This window comes from Anopheles marshallii, chromosome 3, assembly GCF_943734725.1.
Source record: "Anopheles marshallii chromosome 3, idAnoMarsDA_429_01, whole genome shotgun sequence".
Classification (NCBI taxonomy): domain Eukaryota; kingdom Metazoa; phylum Arthropoda; class Insecta; order Diptera; family Culicidae; genus Anopheles; species Anopheles marshallii.
The window spans coordinates 18,359,645-18,384,621 of NC_071327.1; the positions used below are offsets into that span (position 1 = coordinate 18,359,645).

At 49.1% G+C, this 24,977-nt stretch overlaps 1 protein-coding gene across 1 annotated transcript; it reads right to left on the reverse strand.

Annotated features, from left to right (window-relative positions):
- LOC128713924 (inactive serine protease scarface-like) lies at positions 1-24,809 on the reverse strand. Its single transcript, XM_053808796.1, has 7 exons — positions 23,762-24,809; positions 23,152-23,405; positions 18,554-18,706; positions 1,562-2,695; positions 848-1,002; positions 496-773; positions 1-416 (listed from the first exon to the last, which is right to left on the reverse strand). Exons 1-7 carry the CDS (start codon positions 24,807-24,809, stop codon positions 1-3), a joined length of 3,438 nt encoding a protein of 1,145 aa, XP_053664771.1.
- Between the last annotated feature and the right edge of the window lie 168 nt (positions 24,810-24,977).

The window sequence follows — 24,977 nt, forward strand, 5'->3', positions numbered from 1 at the left end:
CTAGTACGGTGGCAGGTACTTGTTGTTGTACGCCGGGCCCTGAGTGGACTGGAGCTGTACTCGCGTCACCTGTGGACTGTTGGCTGCGGTCTGATAGTTCGGAACCGGGGTGATAAACTGGTTCGGGTTTTTCAGCGCCTGCTTGATCCACTGCACATCGATGTTCGAGAACGAAACGATCTGATCCGGACGGTTGCAACCATTGTCGGCTGAATAGACACCCTTCAGGTAGTAGGTACCGCTCGTATCGGCACAAGCCAGCGCACTGCCTACATCAACCTCACACGCATCACCCGACGGTTTGCCACAGATGTGCGATTCCGGTGCGAATCCGTTCCTCTGCAGCTGGCTTTGGCTTTCCGCTTCCGACAGCAACGAGATCGACATCTGTTGCATCAGTGCATTTTGGATGTGAACTGTGGATGAGATGTTAGCATTAGCGGATGTAAGCAACGGATCTCCAACGCGTCAATTGGTGTGATTTGAAACACTTACTCTTAAGCACTTCCTTGCCCCAACCGGTGGTTACACAGTTCTCGTACGAAGCACTCGGCACTACATCGTTCTCGTCCAGACAGATAGCACCGATGTGCGTGTCGAATCGTAGACGATCCTCCAGCACCAGCATGGCTACGTCGTAGTTCAGTGTGGTCGGGTTGTACGCCGGATGGTACACGATGTCCTTCACACGCACGATCTGGAATGTCTTTGGTTCCGCGTCAACTCCAAGACGCCATTCGCCTCCCTTGATTTGGATCGTTCGTGGGTTAAGTCTGCAAATAGCCGGGTGTCGATTAATATCTCCGAAAAACGCGAGATTTTGCGGGTGTTGGTGAGCTGTTCTTACCCGTAAACACAGTTGGCAGCAGTTACGACGGTGTTATCGGAAATGATAGCTCCACCGCACAGCAGAGTCTTGTTGGTCTCCAGCAGCACCATTGCCTGCCACGGGAACTCACCGAATCCAGTGCCCAAAGGTCCTGCACCGCGTGGTTGCGTATTCTGCAGAAGCAAATGGTAAGACATTAACAACTCCAACAACAAATTACACGTTGCTCCACTTATAAAGACATTAAGTAGGCGAGCTTATTGATAATAAGTCACAAAGATTCGTCTCTCGGCAACAAAAGCAACCTATTAAACAGACACATCGGATGACAATTAGAATCAATTTTTACGACCACTTCAATAGCTACTCCGTGGACTAGACGCGAAGACGGATGATATACGGTCAAATCGTAATATTCCATTGAGTACCGATGCATTAGCATATTATTATGATCGGGTCGGACAGGGAGCAAGTCCCCAGATGGGACTCTCGCTTCAAAGCTCAGATTCATTTATGGCACCCATAAATCCATTGACCTGAACCGTCGACCGCGATGTGTAAACGGTTTGTCAACGGGGAGCACTCTGTCTCTCCCCCAACTAAAAAAGACGGTCGTTTTGAGCGTGACATTGACAACTGACCCGTCCTCCACCATCGTTTGTCCGGTGTTGAGCATTCTCCGGCGTCATAATTCACCTGACCCGAGTGGCCTAGCGGTCGCAGTATACTTACATAGTTTCTCGGGGCACACTGTTGCGGCTTAGCGAACGTGCTCTCCGATCGTTGGTTCTGGAACGGGCGGAACCGTGTGTTGCCACTGTTGGTAAACTGCAAACCGGACGGTACGGCATTGACCCGCTGGCCGACGGTGGACTGGAAGGAAGCGGACGCTGTTACGCCCCGATCGTACTGCGTTTTCGACTGTGTCACTGAGGCCGTCTGGCTGACGAACTGGTTCGGTGCAAACGATTGTGTGGACGTTACCTGTGACGGCGATGCCTGAATTGGTTCGCCCGGACGGCGTCCATTGCCGTTGCCGTTACCGTTACCATTTCCATTACCGTTCGGTTTGTACGAACCATCGTCGAAGCCGAGAATTTCTGGATTGTACTGTCCAAGCTGACCGACCGGCCACGGATCAACGTAGTCCGGATCACGACAGCACACACCGGTAAAGCCACGCTCCAAGTTGCGGCAGGCGGTCACCGGGACGCGGAACAGCTTCTGCTCTTCCGTCAGCACAACGGGCGTCTTCGAGATGACACCGGTTGAGGAGCAGTACTCCTCCTCGGTGCAGTTCATCGCGGCCGAACATCCTACCGGGGGCAGCGGCGGTGGCGCTTCCGGACCCGGCGGGCGTGGTGGTTGGAATGGGCGCTGGGTGGTCGGCCGGATGACGACCGGCGTTTCGTTGGCCGGGTTTGGCAGCTCGTCCTGTGGAGGTCTGATCTTGTTAGGGTCATCATTGGATGAAGCCGGTACCTCCTCCCTGGGTGGGATGTACTCGTCGCCGCGGAATGGTGGACGGGTGGTGGTCGGTGGTGGGAAGTAGCGCGTCGTCGTGGGCGGTGACACGTACCGGGTGGTGGTTGGTGGTGGCACGTACCGCGTGGTGGTCGGTGGTGGCACATAGCGTGTGGTCGTGGGTGGCGGTACATAGCGTGTAGTGGTGGGTGGTGGGCGAGGTGTAGTGGGTGGTGGTGGGGGTGGTGCGGTTTGAATGTTTGTGACGGTGTTTTGACCCTCCGGTGGGAGGTACTGATTTTCCGGTACCTTAACGACGTAACCTTCGTTCGTCAGGACGGTCGACTGCGACAGCAGGGATTGCTGTTTGCAGCATACTTCCGGTGCGTAACATTCGCCAGTCTGCAAATGGAATGGAAGAGAATCGGTAAGAACGGTTAAGCGTGAAGCTGCAGCAGTAGGTGGAATGATTGATCTCAAATACGACGCCTCAAGAACACACATGGCTGGACGTCCCGCTAGGAACTGTCGTCGGCCGTGGGTAAATTGATTTATAAATATAGCCTCCCGACCAGCAAGGCACCATCTGGCCCAAACCGTCCGACCAAGTCCTTCACCGTAGCGATCGATCACTTTTGCAAATGATTTTGCCCAATTAATCATCCTTCAGCCTTCGGTGTTGTGGAGGACGCGCTGCTTAGAATGCGTTGTCCATAATCGAAAAACTCTTCTTATTTTTTCGTTTGTTCCTCCAGCGAAGACGAATGGGGCTTGGCGATCTTGGTTTATGGATGGATTAACGCTCGATGTGCTGAGATGGGTCGTTCTTAAGCAACACAACATCTGGTGATCATCCTCAGGCGAACTTCTTGAGGCATCTCTAAAGCATGCTCTTATCCAAAATTGGAGATGGTCGGCTAATGGTGACGAGGATCACTGCTCAGTGCCCATAAACCGAACGGAGGTTGTTCACTGTTCAGCCAACGAAACACTCGACAAGCATCATCTTCAGCATGCCCAGCAGCTAAGCGACTGTGCATAATTAATTGCTACCAGCCTTACACATTTGCCAGCAACCTTCGCGTTAACGTACGCGCAAATGGCCTTTTTGGCTTCGGCGAATTAAGCCCCCCAACCACGGCACGCTACGGTAGCCGAGAAACATCGGCTCAAACTAAGCGACCGACAACTGTGTGCTTTAATCCACCGTTCGTGCGCGGCAACCGGGTGTCAGATGTCAGCTGTCATAAATGAAGAACGCGTGGTAGAGGATTCGTCCGGCCAAAGGGTACGGGCTTTGTAACTTCATACAAGCCTGCTTCCTCACCAGGACAAGTGTCCCGACATGCAGCGCAGCCCGCTACACCCTCCGTTCGCCACACGCGCTTATCAGTGAACATTTCGTAATCCTTGCGAATTTGCTCACTCCTTCCCATTCGCGGCCGGGAGTTTGTGACGCGCAAAAACCCGACAACCGTTTTGCAGCGCTCCAGGTTAACCCTTTCCAACCGGCGCCCCGGCGGTGTGGGTCCTGATCGGCCGGTTCACTGTCGGTTCCATGTCGCCCGGGAGAGAGCGGGAAAGGAAACCCCCTCCCCGCCTCTCCCCCTCCTCCACGATAACAATGCTAGGCCACAGACGGCAAAACGCCACCAAAAAGCTCACAAAATCAAAGAAGCCCACAGAAAAACCAAACCGGACCAATCCCGGATGTATGGTGGGCCCAGTAGTGGTTGGTAGGTCAGTCTTGAACGTGCGCATAATCGTGGCGCGACCCGCGCGACTCGTTTCGGCTGAATTCTTTCGCTTTTCCCTTTCGGTCACGGTTTTACGGGCGAGAAGAAATCATATTGTGTGATGGTTTTTTTTTCGCTTGCTACGCAGTTTTGCCCATTTTTTACATAATCCCTCTCCCGATTGAGTCAAGCACGGTTTTGGCTGAGGCTGACCGGTGAGGTTCGTGATGCAAAGGAAAATAAAACCAAAGACAAAAAAACACACACAAAACTGAGCAAAACGGGCCCATGATCACGATCGGCAAATAAATGATCGTCCAGCAAACGTTGCCACCTTGGTTCGTGTGTCTGGTGGATAGCGATAACAACCGGTATCGATCGGTGTCATCCCGCCCGGTGGGACTCTTATCCGACCCGCTTTCGATGGGTCATCGATTTTGTGTAATAGAAAAATATTGACCCATTTCAAGTGCCGGGACGACGCGCACACACAATGTCGTCGCATATGCCACGAACCAGCACACACCACATGTGGACAACCGGTAGCCACTGTCAATGTTTGGCGAGACAAATCGCTGAACAAACGGCCAATTCGTCAAACAAAAGGACGTCAAACAAGCACCGCGCGGAAGGGAAAGATAAATATTTGATTGCAGCTACGATTGGTTGCCATGGCAAACTGTCAAATCTTCGACCCGGAGCATGTGTCGGACGTTCTGGGTTCTGGCTGCGGTTGGAAATTCCTCGAATTTTGGGCGGCAATTTCCATAGCAAAAGAGCTTTCCTGTTTTAAAGCTGTGCCTACTACATCCTGGTTGGTCCGATCCGTGTTATCGAAACCATTCAGCCAACTTGATGTATGCAAATCGTATGCTAATCGTTTCTCATTTATTTGATTGCTTAGAAAGTGGAAGGGCTAGTAGCAGCGCGGCGCAGGAAGCCCAGCAGAAGAACCCGCCAAACACTAAAGAGACAAATCGTCAACATCTGCTGGTGTTCTTATCCACCTCATCGAAGGGATGGCGCGGAGCAACTCGCGATCTTCGCCGTAAGCGTGGATCCGGGTGCTCTCGGTGAAACATAAAACGCTGCTCCGCGTTAGAATTTATGACAATCCGCAAAACAACCCAAGACCCACCAAATACGTACAGCGCGGCCGTACGGATGTTCACCGATCGTACCGCGTTTTCCAATATGGTTATGATGTGCTTCAAATTAAGCCACACTGCTAGCCCGGTTCGCTGGTTTGGCGCAACCATTTGCCATTGACACAGTTGCGTACCGACCGTAAACAAATGTCAACCGACAGCGGTCGCCAGAGAACACAATCAGTTGACAGCATCACCAGCGGTGCTGCGATCGATTCCGCGATCAGCGGGCCCTTCAACGTCGGGGGTGTTTTGTGGGGACGATCCCGTGTGGCTTGCCGCTTGATTTACAGGCCGCGACAACGTCGGTTCGGTCGGTTAGCTTTGGTATGCCACTTGTTTGCCACTTTTACGAGTTCAGACAAATCCTGCGCGTGACAGAAGCATCAACCGGAGGGCGAGTGTGGGGTTTTGTTTTCCACCGCGGCGCTGCTGATGTTCTGCCATCTCAGGAGATTTATTGGACAGATTGGTTCTTGACCGACAGCACCAAAGACTCATTCAGGGTGAAGATTCCGTCGCCACGCAACTTTTCGGTGGAAGGAATGTTCTTTGAACTACCAGCGCTGGTACAAGACGGTTATTGCTACTGGAGCAACGCACGTGACAACGGTCCCCGGGATCTCCGCTTAGACGAGGCGAAACATCTTCAACGGCAAACAGTGTTGCACCACGAAAACGCGAAGGACGATAAAAACGAAACGAAAACAATAAAAAAAAAACCAACTACATAAACATGACTTTCTTACCACACCGAACGGGTGGAACGCGAAAGAACATTAAAAAAAACACAACATCCATCAAAACATCTTCACGTCGACGTCCTAAGTCACGCGGGGTTGCGTACTGCGACAAGTTTTCTGCAGTACCGCCGGGAGAGGAAGCAAATTAGACACTAGAAACACCGTACGCGCCACACGTTTTCGTGTCTTCGCCGTGATGGAGTGGGTTGGTTTAAGGGCAACCATAAATTTGACCACCGACACACTGACACCACACTGACCTTGTGGACGTCATGGGGTGCTTTTGTGTGGTTAATAAAGTGCATCGAAACAACTCATTAGATGGTTGCGTTTCAAGGTTCTCACAGTGACTCCCTTGGTTCGTTGTGTCAGGAGTGGTTTAAAGCTGGATGCGGCCACACTACTAGCCGTCTAGTTAATTTATAGTATGGAAATGTCAAACAAAAACTTGTTTTATGTAACACAACGAGGGTTTGTTTTATAGCATCTCTGTCTCTAATATCATTGAACCACATTCAATTAGGGATCGTAAATTAAGCTTTACGCTAAGCTTTCCATTTCTTAATGTCCCGTCCCACTGGCAGGGTGATCCTTTTGTCGGTGTTTCTTGCTTTCTAACCATTTCGACGCATTCAATTCACCTCCCACGAGGTGGCGCCTGATCTACTAACCGGCTTATCGAGCAATCTCTCTGTCTCTCCGTATCGCAACACCCAAATTTTCTTGTCGCCTAATGGCGGATGTAAAAAAACGGCTTTATGATCAATAAAAAATATACACAAATAAGTAAAATCTAGAGCACCGAGAAGAGAAGGTGCCATAAAACAGGCCGTGAAATTTGCTAGCACTTTCCAAGCGCAAGCTAAATTTGTTTGCGAAAAAAAAAAGAGGTTCGTTTCAAGGAACTTTTGGGCAGAGCGAAGCAATCTTAAAATTGCCACTTAAACACCCGCCAACATTACACGTTTCTATGCCATTGGACAACTAATTTGCAACAAATTCACCCCCAAACGTTCCCCCGGCTTCTCGCTTTGGCTCAATGTTGTATAATTTAATTAACGTCGTTGATTTAGGAATCCTAGCCACAAACTGTGCGTTTAACTAGTTGAAACTTGCCAGACACCATGTACGGCCATAAACACTGTCACCCTGTACCTGTTTGGCACCTTTTTGCCGGGGGTTGTTTTTTTTTTATTTTTTGCTAGTCAAAAAATTAATCAAAGGTCGACGATCGCTAGTGCTATCGCGTGGGGAACGGTTTTCTTTCGGACAATCGTCACAACCAGTGCCATTCATTGCCACGATGGAGGCGCATGATGATTCATTAAGGGTGACACATTCCAATGCGTTATTTAGTGAATAAAATGGTGAATATTTATGAGAGTGCTCTTGCAGTCCAGTCCAACTGTACCAGATAACAACATTGTCTCGGTTCCCACAGCAAATAGTGACCCAGCTTTCTAGTGCAATTTACGGGTTAACGTTGCATAAGAGGACACCGTTCGGAATTACCTTCTCGCCTTACTAGCAGCACTGGTGATAACTTATCACTATCACTTGACTCTTTATCTCGCGAGGGAAAGAGAGATAGCTCATGCACATAAGGAAACAATTCCTCTTTATTCGCGTGTTCCCTTTTTTTTACTTTCCTCCGCCGTTAACGTAACGAAATCAGTGAAAAGGAAGTTACCCGGCGGAATGCAAGAAGTGAGCCTGACAACAGACAAAAAAAAACCACCGAAAGCTAACCAATGGTCACCTGTTGCGGAGACAATAACCGGGACAGAGAGCGTGAATTCTTCCTTCCCTCTAAACTCTCGAACCGGGCATGATAAACCGGTTTCGCGCATAGGAAAGCGCGAACGATCGTTCCTAGTTAAACCGGTGATCGGTTCCACGGGGAAGAAAATTCACAAAATCAAGTGTGAAGTGAAGGAAAAAAAAAAACACACACACACTTTCGGCAGTGTGTTGTGACAGCAACGAACCAAATTGGCACATACACATATTAAAAAAAAAGCTTGCCAAAAAACCACATTCTTCGTGCCCGGTCATGTGTCACCGGGCGGGAGGACCAATTTGTGAATTGGATAAGATCCATCCGCGTTCCTACCGCGTTGAACTTCGTTGCTTCGCGCCCTTCTCGCGTACAAGCATATCAAAGCATAAACTGTCCGAACGGTTCCGCTTCCCAATATAGCTCCGCTCCACTCAACGGCTTAATAACTCAACGATGGACGGCTACGTAATTGTGGTTCTGAGCGAACCACCGACCCTTACCCATTGATTGTTGCGAACCCTTTTCGTGCCTTACCCCCGAGGCGAACCACCATCGCGAGCAGCATGTTTCTGTATCAAAATCGAAACCACCCAAAAAAAAAGGATCCCAAAACAATTACACACACTCTGCGCTCCGGTGCGCATTGACATAACGCCTGTAATTTATGTGCATTTCCCAGCCGATTTTTGTCGGTCCTGTGGTGTCCAAACCTCGCGGAGTGATGATAACCGTGCCATGGCTTTGCTGTTGTTTTGTTTTGAACCATCCTTTTCGGGGTGGCTTTGCGCCGTTGCAAGTTGTTACAAATCGATAAACAATTCGTTGGATCGACAGCGAAATTTATAGGCTTTCATGTCAATCGAAATCGGGGTCGAAATTGTAAGGTGCTGGTTGGTATCCCGGGGTATTTGGTCGTACAGGTTCAAAAGGTCATCGAGAGGGATAGGGCAAGAGTTGTTCTGGCTGTACATATAAAGAGCCGTAAGGATATTCATCAAGGATTAATGCTCTGTTTAAATTGTGATGCAATCGGTCATCCAACCATTGCATCTTGTGCAGGTTTCAGGTCCAGTACAAGGTGATGATAAGTCCCACCTCATACCTCAACATGATTTGAGATAGACGAAGATGTCTTTAAGACCTTTGAATTCTATTACATGGTTTAATATCTACGTTAAGAAGAAACTAGTCGATAAGTGGTGATATCAAGGAACTTTTAGGGCACCAGTCGAATCCCCAACACTTGCAACAATTAAACTCTCATAACGTAATTCCTCAGTGTCTGGAAAATAGGTCTGCCGAGTACCATTGATTCGTGACTGTACCATGCATATGGTCTGGTTCACAAATACTATTATCGTTTTAGGGGCATGCTTTCAGGGACAGAAGAATCTTTGACGAACCTGGAAGTTGATCATGCACTTAAGCGTCCTCTATTACACGCCCTTGTCTCAAACTATGTTGTCTCATATATTTCTTTGTCAAACAATCTATAATTTTATCATCATCGGTAAGGTCATGATGACAAATGCTATTACAGCCCATAGAGTCACATGGTACAACTACATACGATACACATACAAGGCCCTTTCATGGGGAGAAAAAAAAACCTCGTCTAAAGTGTAATAAACATCCACCCAATTATGCTTCCTAACGTCACCAAATTTGGCCGATGGCTCAATCAAAACACGACTCAAAAATTCTTATTATGAATCACGTACCGCCACTTGTGCGATGCGATCTTCCGCCGACAACAGTGAGTCATTACCATGCAACCGAATTAAGCAATAAAATCATTGACGGAAGCACCCAATTTACGTGGGATTAGCGTACTTTCTGACATCAAATTTGATTTTCATCATTTGCCTTTTTGTCCTTCTCCATCTGCTTTCGAGGCGCATCTCCCGCTCTCTCTCTCCCCATGTTGCTCGCTTTACCAGTTTAACCTTGTTAGACACAACTCCGTGCAAGCGCGTGCTTGGCGCGTAGGCGGCATACCTAATGAGGCTCTGCTCGAGGTGCAAGAAACGGCGCCTGGCAGCTAGCTGTCGATCAGCAACGTACTGCAGCACGAAGAAGGTGCCCCACAGCCAGGAACGGTACGGCCGAGCATGGTTTGTGAAGCATCCGCTTAATGGGGTTTTGCGTGCGGCTCTCCAGCCGCTAGCGTTTAGAGATCATCTACCACGGTCCGGCACACTGGTTCACATTTTCCTTCCCCTTTTGTGCCAGACGGAATCGCTATGACATTCAACCGAGCTCGCTACGATGTACGATATTAGTTTACCCTTAATATGAGTGGTAATGGGTTTTGTGTGCTGTCAGCGGTAAAGATTTGTCACCTGGCACCGATTTTTTTTGCCTATTTCTTTGGTCCAATCGCTTGGAATGTCACCTGCGGCTCTAGTCATAGGATGCATAAAAAACCGGTTCCACAAGGGCCAAGCAAGAGCCGACCATTTGGGCGAGGACCGAAAAAGTGTGCCAAAATAATTGTCCCGCTTCGACTAACATTGTGCGACACTTTGGTGCTCAAACTCGTATATTTGAGTGCACATTTCGCGGTTCTACTTTCGTTTGTTTTAAAACATGCTCCTCATTTATGGAGCTTGCTATCTAAACAGAGTACATTTTCTGCACTCGTTTGCATCGGCTTGCGAAACACGATCGACAGAGGATACGCTCGTCACTTGTACGATCGTTGAAGTCTTCTGTTTGCTTGGTCGCTTACGGGGGAATGCTGTTGTATGTACTGACCGTCTGCGGATACTTCGCCCGATGATTACTTTGATGAGCAATGTGAACTTTTCTTCATGCCGTGTGCTGCACTTCAGCCCATTTGCGGAAGCAGAGAATATGTGTGAACTATGTGAGTAAACATTGCTCACTATCATGCACGGGACTGTTGTTTTGAATGCTTTGCAAACTTCTTTTATCTGTGATTTTTTTTTATGTACACCGTGTACCTTGTGGCATTCGTATAAGGACAAATAGTCCAGTGTTGTTATCGTACAGTGGGTAAACGAATCACAACACAAAGGATTAGCCTGTTTGAATGGTTGTATGCTATCGCCAAACGACGCCGTCCGATTGGCATAAAATAAAATTCCTCATCAAGCGCTTTGCTAACGAATCGTTCGACAAAACGACAGTTTAACAAACAGATTGCCAGCGGAATTCCTATGCCCACCCAAGGGCTACTAAGGGACGCTTAAGATATGCCGTCAGGTGCGAAACCATTCACCCCACCATACAAGCTTTGGGACGAGGATTTGTAAACTGATTTGCTACGAAGGCAAACACCGAGCTCATTTGAATATTCATTCGTAACGCTTGATTAGTGATTCAAGAACGAACCGCCAAAAAATGAAGCCCTTGCTTCATTATTTGCTCGTAAAACTGATCGACAATCTTCGGCAATGGTTCGACCAATTCGATCGGTTACGGGATTAGGGGAAGGTTTGTTATTTACGATCCGAATCGAGAGGAAGTCCTTCATCATGTCGTATTACTATTCAATCCTGTTCCAAAACTTTATGATGTTTAAGAAGAGTATATATACAAAATATTTACTAGAAGAATCGTTGTAATCAATTTGAATTTAACCTACGGTTGGCGAATTACTGCGATATTTTCCCACCGATATTCCGATACGAGGAAAAGCTTGGGGCAGACGGTAGACTTGCACAGTCTCGGTCCGACACCGTACGTCATTAATTCGACATGCGCATTGTCTTGTACCGTGTGTACTTAATTAACTGATTAGAATCAACACCGCCATCAGCACACACACACACTCGGGCCAGTTGCATTCCGTGAGATCCCCAATCAACGATGGGACGTGTGCGGAATGAGCAAACCAATCCAACACACAATAGCCACCACTAGCGTTAAGGCAAACTCCCATCGATTGCTCAAAGTTTTTTGTAGCCTCCGAATGCGCTTCGGAGGAATTCGAGATTGGATCGTTTAGATGCTCCAAACGGGAATACGATTGCACGCCCGGCTGATAGCGATCGGTACAGAAGGCTTCGGAGGCGTAACTGAGCATCCTGGTGCAACAAAGTATCAATCTGCGCAGGTGCAGGTAACCGGTCAAAGGTGACAAACGTGGTACACTCTTTCACGCCTGCAGTGCCTAATTGCGCTCCGATGGTAGTGGAATAGCTTACAGGTATTAATTAATAGTGTGAGGTTAATGGCTACTATTTATTATCCGTTGGTGATTGCTTATTGATTTCAGAATGTATAAATTGTTACATTTTAAGCAAATGCTACTAAGAAGCATTTTGTATTTACTCTCTTGGGGTATAAAGAATGGTCTTAGATATTGCTGTTATATACTGTTCAAAAGTGAAACAATTCATTTTTGTACGAGAATAACAATTGTATGGAAGAATCATAACGTATCGGTCAGCCGGAGGAAGCAACTACAAGCGCGAAGGAAACTTGAATGCAACGCATCGTTTCCCTCCGGTAGCAGCACATTGGGCCGATTGTATATCATGCGAAACTTGATTAATGACTCCCTCGATCGTCAGTCTCATTATGCAACCCGAGATCAAGCCCTGAGAAATGGACCGAACCGGGACAATAAGTTCACCAGCGATGTATAGCGCGCATTTTCGAGCGAGTGAGTGTTTATTGTTTGAAAATCGTTGCTATTCCCTTGCAAGTAGCAAAAAAAAACAACAACGAAATACGGTCTACCCATACGGGAGGCTAGCAATAAAATCGTAATCATTTAAGGAATTCGGTCAGAAACCGAAAATGACACACAAAAACGTGGCAGGATTTTTTGCGTGCGCAAACAACCACAAAAAGGTGCAGCCTATTTCACCAATCTCCAATCGATCGCGAAACCACAAAACTCACAAAACTCGGTTATAATTAGTCCCTGGTCATCATTTGCATAATTTGATCGCGCGGTTTTTGCTTTCGTTTGCGGCAGCCAAAATGGTATAGCATTGAGCGTCTCTGCGACAAAGCCGTGATGCTCTAATCCGAGGATAAAACTTAAAGCTGCCGTTACCACTTAAAACCTTCGCAGCATTTTTTTTTTACACGCTGTGGATAATTTTTTCAAGTCGTATAATACAACGCTTTAGAAAACGATTCTGCTCAAAACGTAATGATTTATATAATATCCATATCATCAAAATCTTTCAACGTAAATAAACAACGCCGAAGCACGTGCTGTTCGTTCTATCGAAAGATTTCCGATCTCGTTCACAGCGACAAGCGACGAACCCGGATGTGTCTGCGTCAGAAGCCCCAGGCCGACGATTATTCGGTCAAGTAGCAAACCAAGTGGGCAGTGTCTGCTGTTCTTTGCTTTTTTGGAGGATCATAAACGGTCCGCATTGCCGATTGCTCAAATGACTAATTGCTGACTTCACTGCCACTCGACAGTGGCCCGGTGGCACTTTATGACAGGAAGATCATCATAACCGTATTGACAAGCGGGTCTTGTTCATGGAATAAAAAAAAACACAGAAATTTACCAGTTCCGTTTACGCTTCTATGCCTAAACTCAACCGCTGGACGACTGCGGACGCCACTCGGTTTTGGTCTAACGGTTTCAGCACCCATCCTGTCCTCCGAATGGGAGATTGCAATCGAGCTTCCTGCCTCCGTGATTTCTCAGCGATTTTCGCAATTCAATTACTGCCTCAAACCACCCGCTCGGTGCATCGTGGCAACCCCACCCGATCAACCCACCGGTAGACAATTGAACGGATCCGGGTTCAAATTATTCTACTCGTGTGCCGCGATTCATTCTCCGATGCACATTCAGAATGTGGTGTGAGCGAGGCAGTACCGAGCTGGGAAGGTGTTATGCCGCCACCGTCATTAGCGTGATTCGGAGCAATTGATGAAAAATGTAATGGAAGTAGTCGACACCGGGCCGGTATCTTTGATGGTTAATCGCTTTAGAAAACAAAGCATCAATCCGGTGTGTTCTAACATGGATGAGATGTAATTATTGATAACGTCCGAAAGGAATGTGAAAAACGACAGCAAATTTTGCCTTTCCATCGCGAATCACATCACATGTGTGGGGTAGGGTTTAATCACACGCACCTACACATACGGAGCGAATTTGTCCAAGAAATTAACTCTGACATTTAGACAAATGAGTTGCGCAACCAGCTTAACCACAGCCGTAAACCTAATTTTGCGCTCATCCACATCTTAACGTCCACCCGCGCTCGGCCGATCCGTCCGATCATTGGCGGCTGTCGATCCGCTGGGAAGATGCAAATCATTCGATCCTACGACCCGCTGCGTGCGTGTAAAAATAAAGTCCCCACCCCCTCCCTAGCCGGTGCGTCCGAACTCTCCAGTAATCCTAATAAAAGAAGAAAACAAGCGGTTGCCGCAATCGACCGAATCGTGGACGGATTAACGGGCAACGACATCTTGCACACGCTGCACTCACTCGGCCCTGACTGTACGCTGTTTGCGCGCTCGTTTTCTGTTCCTCGTCTTCTGGCGATATTGTGCAATATGATGCCGCGCGATCATTCGAACTGCAAACTGCATCACCGATCGATTCACTTCATCCGCTCATCACCCGCGGACCCGCGGGACTGTTGACCTGGCTCCCCCGTGAGCTACATGAACCCGGGGGCCATCTGCAATGAAAGCGGCCGGACGGTCGGCAGGGTACCATGCTGCAGTGAAGAAAAGTAACAGCCCTCACATTCGCATGTGCATAATGAAATGCCAATCCAAACAAGAAACGAGTCAACCGTTTCTTGGTCAGTGGGACTTTCTGCCGTTTCCACTGGGCACATCCAACCCCCTTGCAGGAGTTGGTTTTCTAAGATGAAATCGAAAGTCACTGCCGGTGTTGGTACGGAGGGTACAAGAAGAAATCTGTCCCGTTTTCTTTCTCTCCACACTGACCTTCGGGGTCGGTCGCATCCAATTCAAATCGATGTTGCAAATCACAATCCACACCCATCCGCAGGTCATCCCGGTCACGGCACCACGGCAACATACGTGAAAGCCTTTCCGTCGCCCAACGGTATCAAGCCGAGGCTATACACCTAGGAATAGGCAATCGTCACGATGAAATCATCATCATGGGACTACTGAATGTGGGATTGCATGTACAATTACTTTCTGGTGGTGTCGGCACCGCGGTGTCCTTCGTGTGTGAAATTGCAACTAACAAAAACGACTGAACAAATCTAACCTTTTCTGCAAAAAAGGGGTCATCGTGGTGTAACAGGAGACTGCGGAATGGCCACCAGCGGTCAAAAGGGGAAACCTTGGAACTGCTTATTTACATTCGTCGAAAGTAGGGAAAGTGTTGAAACTGAAAGTGATTCGCAACGATCTTGAACTTGAGCCTCTTCATAATGGTGCTTGATTGCTGAATGTTGCTCATTCTTCAACTCAACCATTATTGAATAATTGTCTTTAACGAAAAACAAAAAACCTTCATAACCTTTCTCTCTGCATACAGTGCAGGAAGTAAATAAAGTTAATGCGCACCCGTGCAACGAATCGTTCAATCAACTTCATCGCAATCCATCTGTCCGGAGGCAGCCAAATAACGCTTAATAGTTGTCATTAAGCCCACATCATTTGTAACACAGCGAAGCAACGACATCAGCGAACAACAACAACAACATTGCACTCATTGCACCACCGAAATTCACACACTCCGCTCACTCGTCGATCGCGTTTTGCATTGTGTTCGAATGCTTTTGCTTAATTTTCATCAATTACAACTTAATGAAGTGGAATAACGCAGGGGCGTACAACCGGTACTAAAGGTGGTACCGGTCCCAAACCATGCGAGCACCGATCGATAAAATAAAACACCACGTGCAGGATGGGGATGCTGGGCATGGGAAAACAACAACGCCACGACAAGATCGCCCGATCGAAGCGAGGATATGAATTGACGATTTAATTTCAGCGAACAGTCGCTGGTTGCGTTTTCGTTTGCGGTTTTTGCCTCATATTTGGGCAGTTTTTTATCAACGTTTTCTTTTCTGGTTCGGCGCATTGGTTGAGGGATGTGGTTGAAATTTCTCATTTTCAATTAATATATTGAAAGCTTGCGCTTCAACCGACCGCAAAACTCACTTTGACTGGTAGCCTTACATCGGCCGTTGCATAAGCATGCAATCGCACACCACATATTCCACAAAAACAAACCTACTTCCAGCTCGCCGTATCTCTCGCACAGCTTGTTTGCCAACAAATCCTCACGGTAAGTCCTTGACAGACGGCACCTAACACGTAGCCTAATAATCACCTATTAAGCGACCATAATCACCTCAAACAAGCTATCCTTACCTCGCATACGAGGCGGGCAGGCAAAAGGACCGTCGAGTCGATCTAACCTTCAGATTTGACCGTCTTCCAAAATAAACCACCATCAAACCAACTGATTGCGAGGTGGCGGCACCCAAATCAAATCCCGCCGGCAAAACCACAACGCACAAGTTTCCCCATCCACATTTGTCACCTTTGACACTGAACACCGCGAGGACGATAACGAATCGCCCGCCAATTCGACCGTCAGCACCGATCGATCGGTCATTATCGATCCGACGTTTATCGCGCTGAGAGAATATCGAGAGAAATATCGACATTAAAACGCGTGCTCTTTGCCCACTAATGATGGTGGTGTAAATGGCTCCACAACAGATGCTCCCGAGACGGGTGGCGGTGGCAAACCTCCGCAAAATTTAGCAAACAACATTAACCTTGCTATTTTGGGCAGGCGAATAGTTTTGAGATTAAACTGTCCGAAAAAAAGATTCCGCACCGTCGGGTGGTGCGGGCAAGCAAGATAAGCCCTCCGGTACCCTTGCTACGGCTTGTCTATTGCCACCTCTCTACAGCAAACTGCTAAACCGATGCGATACCTTGGCATTTTTGAAAGTCAACAGCTGTGTTGCACCTACCTTCCGCAGTGCTTCCAGCAATTACCGCTAGAGGGAGTCTCTAAGTACATCACTCCGAGAGCGCTTCCCACCTTTCGCTACTGGGTAGGTGGGAGCAGGAAGTACACCTGCACAATGTACTTAACGCTTTATTTCGCCTACTAGTGCAAATGATGATGCTTTCGCACCGAACTCTACCCACCCCGAAAGAGGGAACGCAGAGGACGAGAGCAATGCGAATGAACACACTCTTCTACACACTAACGCAGCACCCCGACCAGCACCGAAAGTCAAGGTTATGACAACACCGCCAGCGAACGCGGCGCACTAGCATCATCAGCATCTCATCTTCGTCACCTCAGCCCGCGTCAGCACCTGTGATTTTGCGTTAGGTTTTGTGCCGTTTCGCACCCTCACCAGTTGTTTGCACAGTACCCTCGTGATGGTATTCGCGTGCTACTTCCCAAAAACACACACACAAAAAATGCAAGAAGAAAAAACACACATGCGAAAGCGCACGCGTGCTCAACCTGCGATTACGCCATCGCTCAGGAATACCTTTGACGTCATCGCGGAACGGTGCCCTGCAGATGATGCTCCACGTCTCCAACCGTTGGAGCGCGATGACGCCGACCGTGGCTACCGGTTCGTCCCCCCGCGGAAAACTATCCCGGGTGGGTGGGTGAGTGACCGAAACCCGAAATCGACCCCGCAACAAAGACACCCCAAACATCGGCAGGGCAGCCATGTTACGTAACGCCGGGAGGACGTCTCGTCGTCCCATCTCATCTCCCATCCTTTTGGCGGGGGTAAATGAACGTTACGCCAGCGGCATATAAACACCCGAATCCTTGCACCGTGCTGTTTTGTGTTGCGTGGTGGTTTTCGCTTCCTTTTCCTTCACGTCTTTCCGGCTCGTTTAATAGTTCACTATCAACATGTCGATATCGCTGTCGGCTGGGACAGTGCTGGGTTTTTTGGGAGCTGTTCAATGTTGGACTGATCCTGCGCAACACGCTTCGTAGGTCACGGTGGAAGGTACCACTAAAAGGATGCGAACGTAGGAGAGGAGCGCGCTGATGGGAGGTTGAGTTGAAGGAAGGATAGGAACAAAAGCAACACTAAAGAAAGGTCTCGAGAGACCCCCATTACGCAATCGCCATTGGGTCGATCGCAATTATATCGTAGGAGTCGCCATCGTCTCCGCTCCCTGCCCGTTGCACCATCCCCGCACTATTCCACACTTTCTCTCGATCACGTTCACAGGATGTCGAGTGATCGCTACTTGATCGCCAATCGTCAAGTAAGCGCGGCGCAAATGAAAAATGAAAGCAACTATACATAAAACGTTTCACACCCCAGCTTCCATGCGGTTGTGCACCAAACCAAGCCGGCCAGCTGGCAGAGCGTGATGATAGAGGGTTAAAAACCCTCCAATCCTCAAGCAAAGCGATTGGAAATGACCTACAGCAGAGGACACCATGCCCGGGAAGAAGTGTAACAAGATTCCTTCGCCGAAACAACAGCCAAGTCCCCAGAAAAGTGACCAAAAGCAAAGGAAAGCGATTGTTGTTGGAGCCTCCATACGGTGGGCACGCTGGCGTTGCCTGCCCACTGCATGCCCTGTTCCTCGAGCGGAAGCTTTCATCGTACTGCCGGACGAGGTGAAAAGTCAGCCAGCGTTCGGCAAGGCCGTCTGGGGACGTTCGACATTCGCATGCAGAGCAATATCCCTTCTCCTGTCGAAATGGTGCCACCATTAAGTAAGACAGGAAGACATACCCCCGGCACCAGCTATTGGATAACACGGCTAGCTGACAGCTTGTGGAGCCACCGGGTACTCGGGCGGTGGCACGGTAAAGTGGACCCAACTTCCATGAAAGAGTCCCCCGCTATCTGGCATATTTGTGGCGGTGGAGAACAGCGCCCAGTTCGACTTACCGGTTGTCTCGTGGAGATGGCATTCTGTGCATCGAAGTTCAGCAGGCCATTGTTGCATAAGTCGGGCGATACGCAGACGTAGTTGTCGTCGGGACAGCGCGTGGCTGGCGTTGGCTGAATCCTACAGCACTGCTCGGTGGCGGAGTTGCAGTTCTGTGAAGGATAAGCAAAAAACAAAACATCGTCGAAAACGTAAGTGCTTTGAAACAAAACCTCCCAAAAACGAAAGAAATTCCTGAAATATAAGCAAAACCGAAGCATTATCATACGTTCTAGGAGATGGGCAAACACGGTACGGCGTGTGTGACTGTTCTGCACACGCATTCTCCCTTCGGGTGGTGATGTAAATAATGGTGTTTGACTAATGCTTCGTGTCGCACCGGGGCACGAACACCCAAATACAATGAGGTGAGGAAGAATGGACCTCCAAATGAATATTTATGCGATGGTGGGAATTCTTCAAACAAGCAGGTGCGTACGCACTCACGCTTTGCATACATTAGGCCGCGTGGTTGAGATTCAAATGTTCTGTACCAAAGACGCACCCTGCGCGGTAACGAGCAGAAAACGTGCAGATGGTTAGGAGCGGCCACCAGATGATGACGAATCTGGCGGTACAGATCGGTCTATCAGTTATGCCAACCGCCATAATTTGTTGACATCGATCTCGGTGAAGGTTGAGATGCTATGATTGATCCATAATTTCGCAATCAGGAAGTGATTGGTTTATCGAGGTGACATCAACGCTATGAGTGGCAGACGGTACAGCACCTATAAGGGTTAACTCAAAATCCTTCCAATAGTCCCAACCGGCTGAACTATGTCATTCTGGCATTGGAATTTTTGGCTAAAGGTCTTATTTTAATAGCTCTCGCAATGGAACACCTGTGGAACGGCTGTAGCAACCTAACGCACTTCCCATCCCTGCTTCAGTAGCTATCCGACCTGGATGGAAAGGTTTTCCTGCAAACACACCCTCCCAATGCCAACACTAATCCCAACGCTTTGGATAAATCGCAACACAAAGAAACACGAAGATAATCTACTCATTATCTACGCTAAAATGTTAATCCACTTCCGTCCTATGCGTGTGTTGGTTCTGCGTCCGTGTGGGCCTGTTTGCACAAAAAGAAACATTTGATGCACACACAGCAACCAACGGTTGGCATGCAATAGCATCATTAATATCCATGGCCACACGCCGCTTAGGTATAAGGGCACCCGGCGTTTCGAACCCGAAAATTCTACCGCTGCAGTTGCGCATTGCGCACCGCAACTCCACACACTGCATCTCGTGAAGCATTCGAACGATGCATTCGAACATTTCTCCCACAGCAGTACTTCACACGCTCGCGTGTTGTAGGGCGGGCGGTGGTGCAACGAGTCAGGAGATTTGTTTACGTTGTAATTTTTTGTTTTCTTCTTGCTGTGTTTCTCAGTTATGCATCATCGTGTTGCAAACAGCATGCAAAAATGCATGTCCACGATACAATCGGTCGAATACGAACGAATACACCATCTGATAAACCACCTTTTGGCCCACGACGTCGTCGTGTGACAAGCTAACCCTGCACACGCATTCGCCTTCTCGGTAGCATCCCTACCGGCCCAGCGCATACGAGCGAACCATCCGCACCGAATGGAACACGCTAACGGTGTTGCAGAAGTTTCACTCTCTAACGACAGGTGAATGTCCGCCGTGCGCCGTTCGTCGCCCGGTGATCGCCAAGTGATCGGCGATACGCTTTAATCAGCCCGCTGAGCGATTGGATGATTTAAAAGCGATTTAAATGGCACTCATGTTTAACCTTTCGCGCGTCTGCCACAACTGTTCTAGTGGCGTTAGCAGTAGTAGCGCCATTAAAGCTTCCTCTGCAACCACACATGGGTGACCTCTGGTGCTTGTGGGGTGCGTTGGGCGGTTGGGGAAGATGGTCCGGAGGTGTTGGGCACCGATGTTAGATTAATTCCCAGCGGGATGGACACACGCTCGTCGTCTCCCCGTGTTCGATGGAACGCACGCATAAACCATCGTCAAATGGCTGCGGTGTCGTCGGATCGACCACAAACCCACGGGGTGATATATTCAGGTGCCTGTTTTTCACCCCTTCGGCGATCGGTGGAATGTTCATCGGTTGCAAATTTATCGCTCGATGATTCCATTTTAATTACCGTTGCGCATTGGCAACTAGCCCCCGATGGTGCCGATTCGCTTCACGGTACCGGTACCGGCGGCTTCTGTTTCGCTGGCAATAATTCACCCCACCCCCGTGGGCTTTTGGCGGGATGCACCCTGGACGGTACGGTTTTTTGCTTTTTTTGCTGCAGAAATGGCAAGGTTGCTTCATTTGAATGACAAATTGTGCGGCGCGCAGAGGTGCATTATGCAATAAGGATGCAAATTGTGATCGCAATGTAGCACTGGTGATGACACGCCGCTTGATTGGCGGTACAAGATATGTGAGATCGGTGGTACTTTCGATGAATTGCAATGTCGTTACTGTGACCGTTATTAGATAAAGATTGTGGAATAAATTTTCCACCGCCGTGTTTGTGGTGCCAAACCAGGAACTTGTACTACGCACAAGAAGGATGGGATGAAATGTTTCTCACAGAGACATGCAACAACAAATTGGTAACAAATTGCCATCCACTTCCAGCAAATGAACCTGCCGACAAGCGCAACGTGACCGCCAACTACCTTCATATAACGTACGTTCGCAACTTCACATTCATCTGTCACTTGCGCTGGCTATTTTCCCCGAATATCCGCAGGCACGTGCGCCCATAGTCGCGCGAAACCAATTTATTTAACACCGTGAGCTACGTGTCCGAGATTGCGTGAACTATTTCGACGGATGTTTTGCATTCGATTTGAGAGAGCCCCCCCTTTTTCCGACACCCGCACACGGGCTCATCACCAGCGACGCTGGTAGCTCGTTCGGTGCGGTAACGAAATGAAAGAGACGTGGTTTTCGAAAACTGTATCTTTAGCCGAAAACAACATTCCAAAACAAGCACCCGGCCCCCAGACAGTAACTCGTGGCGATCTGCCAAAAGAGCTGCGAGCGTCCAAAAAGGTAACACCGACTACGCGACAAACGACGGCATGCGGGCGCGCGTCTGATTGGGCTGTTAATTTTAGATGCGGCACAGGAACACGGCAACCCAAAAAATGCGTTGACGGCGTGTCACATTTCGCGCATTCCGCTTTATTGATATGTCACTCGGGTTTGGTGTTTTTGTTGTGGGATGAACGCCGTTACTTGCCCACCGTTGCCGTACCCTCGCACCAAACGGACGTAGTGATGTTATATCACAAAACACGACAATTTAGATGATATCCTATCAATAATAGTCGGGGTGGATAGGTAAGCTATCTGCCTGCGTTACACGACGCGGGGAGATGTGGATGTGGATTCGATGCGGTATTTGACCTGGCCGGACCGAATTAGGTCATCCCGCATGAAGATCAATCTTTTCGAATCGATTGATCGACCAAACCGCACCGATGAAGCGATGTCAATTATGAAATTATTAATCATAACGAGAGAGAGATAGAGAGAGCTTTTTCCACGTCCATTAGGTGCGTTCCATCCTTTGCACGATTAGTGCACACGCCATCACTCTGAACTGAAGGTTCACTTTGGAATGAAAAAATGTTGCGCCCTCTCGCCGACCGGCGAAATGTCACGCCCCGCACGGCGTTCTAGCAGGATACTGTTGTGATGACATTTCAATAAGTAACTCCGATGGAGGCTAATGATCACATTCAACGTGCAGGGTGAATAGCTTTTGCTTCAAGGCATTAAGCAGCGACACAAACTGCTCAATTTGTGTCACATGGTTGTACTTCGTGTTCGGGGACTTCATCTTCAAACTTCATTCGGGGATGAAGAATTGTAGCGACAGCAGCAGCAGTACATTTAAAAGTGAAAGTTTAATCGACGATTCATCACCCGGAAGGTGCCCAAAACAGTCATTGAGTTGACCAAGCCATGGGGTACCATTGTGGCTATTACGATTTCGACGTAATCGATCCATTGGCCTACTAACACAACAAGCGACGAGATGAGGTTAGTAGAAATAGCGTAGAGAAAAAAAATACAATCGAAAGTGACATCTTCCCAGTCAGAGTGTTCCTTTAGTAGTACACGGTGACGTTTACGCTGCGTCCACTGTCAAATGTCACTAGCACGCAAAACAATAATCGAGTGCAGAGTGGAATTCCACTCCGCAGCCGACGCGATTAAACGCACTTCATCAATCATCTACATCAGCCGACACTATCGCCACCTTCCTCCAGCGTAACCTATACCGTGCGCGCATTTCTCAAGGTATGTGTCGCGAGCGTCGTCGGTTGAATAATTCCTTCAAATTACCATTTCGATTCGAACGGCGAATGCCGCTCTCCCGGAGTCGTGTCGTTGCGCATCACGCACGTTCTGGTTCGAATCACTTCGTCACTAAAACTGTCCCTCCGACAGCTTGTTATTTATGACATGCCGTTATTGCCCGCTTGTCTACTTCCATCTCCAAGGATGTCTCCAGTATGAGAAAGCTACATTCTTTCCAAAAAAAAACCCCATCCCACCTACCTGATTGTTCGTGTTGAACAGGTTCAGCTGAGACTCATCGACGACACCATCGACACAGAACTGATTCGGGGCACAGATTTTGTTGGGTTCGTAGCACGGAATCGTTTCCGGGACGGGATAGTTATACCCGTCGGACGTCAGTGTGGTTTTCTTGAAGAATGGCCGCGTGATCGTGCCTGTGGTTATGACCTGGCTGGTGATGCCACCGTTGGTACGCTCCTGCGTCTTCGTAACGGCCGTACCGCCATAGTTATCTGGACGTGATACAAATTGGACCATTAGTTTTCGCAAACATGGAAGGCGCTACTTTCGCTAGTCTCGACTGGTTCGCTAAACTCTACAAAGCTAAATCAATACAAAAAACGTAAAAAGCAGACAGACGCGAGCAAAACTGTACACTACAAATCGAAGCAGAAAGATAGGCGAGGGAAGAAATTGAGACATCAAAAGCCACAGGTTTTTGTCTAATCTACGGCATGCAAACTACTTCGTTATCGATTAATCCTACGCGCTACTGCACACTAACTTGTCGAGGTCTCTATCTCGAAACGTAAGCTGAAAATTGAAACGGATATTAGCGGAAGGATAGAAAGGAGAGCAAAAGCGTTACTTGGTGTTACTCCGGTCGTCCTGGTGGCGGTCCCCACGACCGACGAGGTGGAAGTACTGCCCGGCTGGCCCGGATAGAGGTTAGTTTGGATAGTATTGGTACGCTGCGTATCTACGTTAGTCTGTTTAGTAATGTCCACGGTAGTTCGTGGCACCGGGCTGTTAACGTTCGAGGTGATCGTGTCCGTGCGCACGCCGGTCGTCGTGCTCTGGATGGAGGTGGTCGGTGGTGGTGGAGCGGGAACCGGAACGGGCGCGACACCGGTCGTCGTTTGCGTTTTCGACTGTCGGATGATGGTGGACGTCTGGATACCGCCGGCACCAACGCCGGGCTGTACCGTGCCCGTGTTCACCTGCGTGTTGGAAGTGGACGAAGTGGTTCGCGAGCTGCCGGCTATGACAGCGGGCTGGGCGACACCTGCCTGCGTCCCGAACGTGCTGCTGGTCGAGCTCTTCCTGATGCTCGTGCGCGTTCCACCGAGTGTACCGGCGACCCCACCCGTTGCCACACCCGCCCCCTGGAACCCTTGCGTTTGTGTGCCGATCGTACGCGAAGCGGTCGACGACTGGATGGACGTGGTGGTACCGCCGGCCCCAAACGCTTGTCCCGCCTGGCCCGTCGCAGTACGCGCGGCCGACGCTTGGAACGCCGTCTGGGACACGGTACCGCCGGCCACGCCACCAGCACCGACCGCCGCACCCGCTACGGCACCCGCACCACCAGCCGCACCATCCTCACCATCCGTACCGGGCGGATGCTGGACACCACCACCGATTTTAGTAGCCTTGAACGGGGTGTCCGGTGCCACCCACCAGAAGGTGGTTTGCTTCTTCTGGTCATGCGGTATGACATCGGCACCACCCGCACCGCCACCACCGGGAGCCTGACGCTTAAACTGCTGGACATTACTGCTCGAGATCTGCGCCGACGCCGACTGGAAGCCTTGACCGGGCGAGAAGAACTCCGGACGGTAGCTTTGGTTGAGTTGACCCGTCGCCAGGCCCACTATGCACAGCAGCCCCACCAGGGCCCTCGTTCGATGGTTCATCTGGGAAAGCAAAAGGAGGAAGGGAGGACAACCGATTAAAACCACGAACACGAAACAAAAGACACAGAGGCTGAAGATGCTGACAGACGGCACGAAATCCTCTCATTAACACCCGTCGAACGACGACATTCTTCTTCGGCGTTTGCGTGTTTTACTCGCAATCGAAAG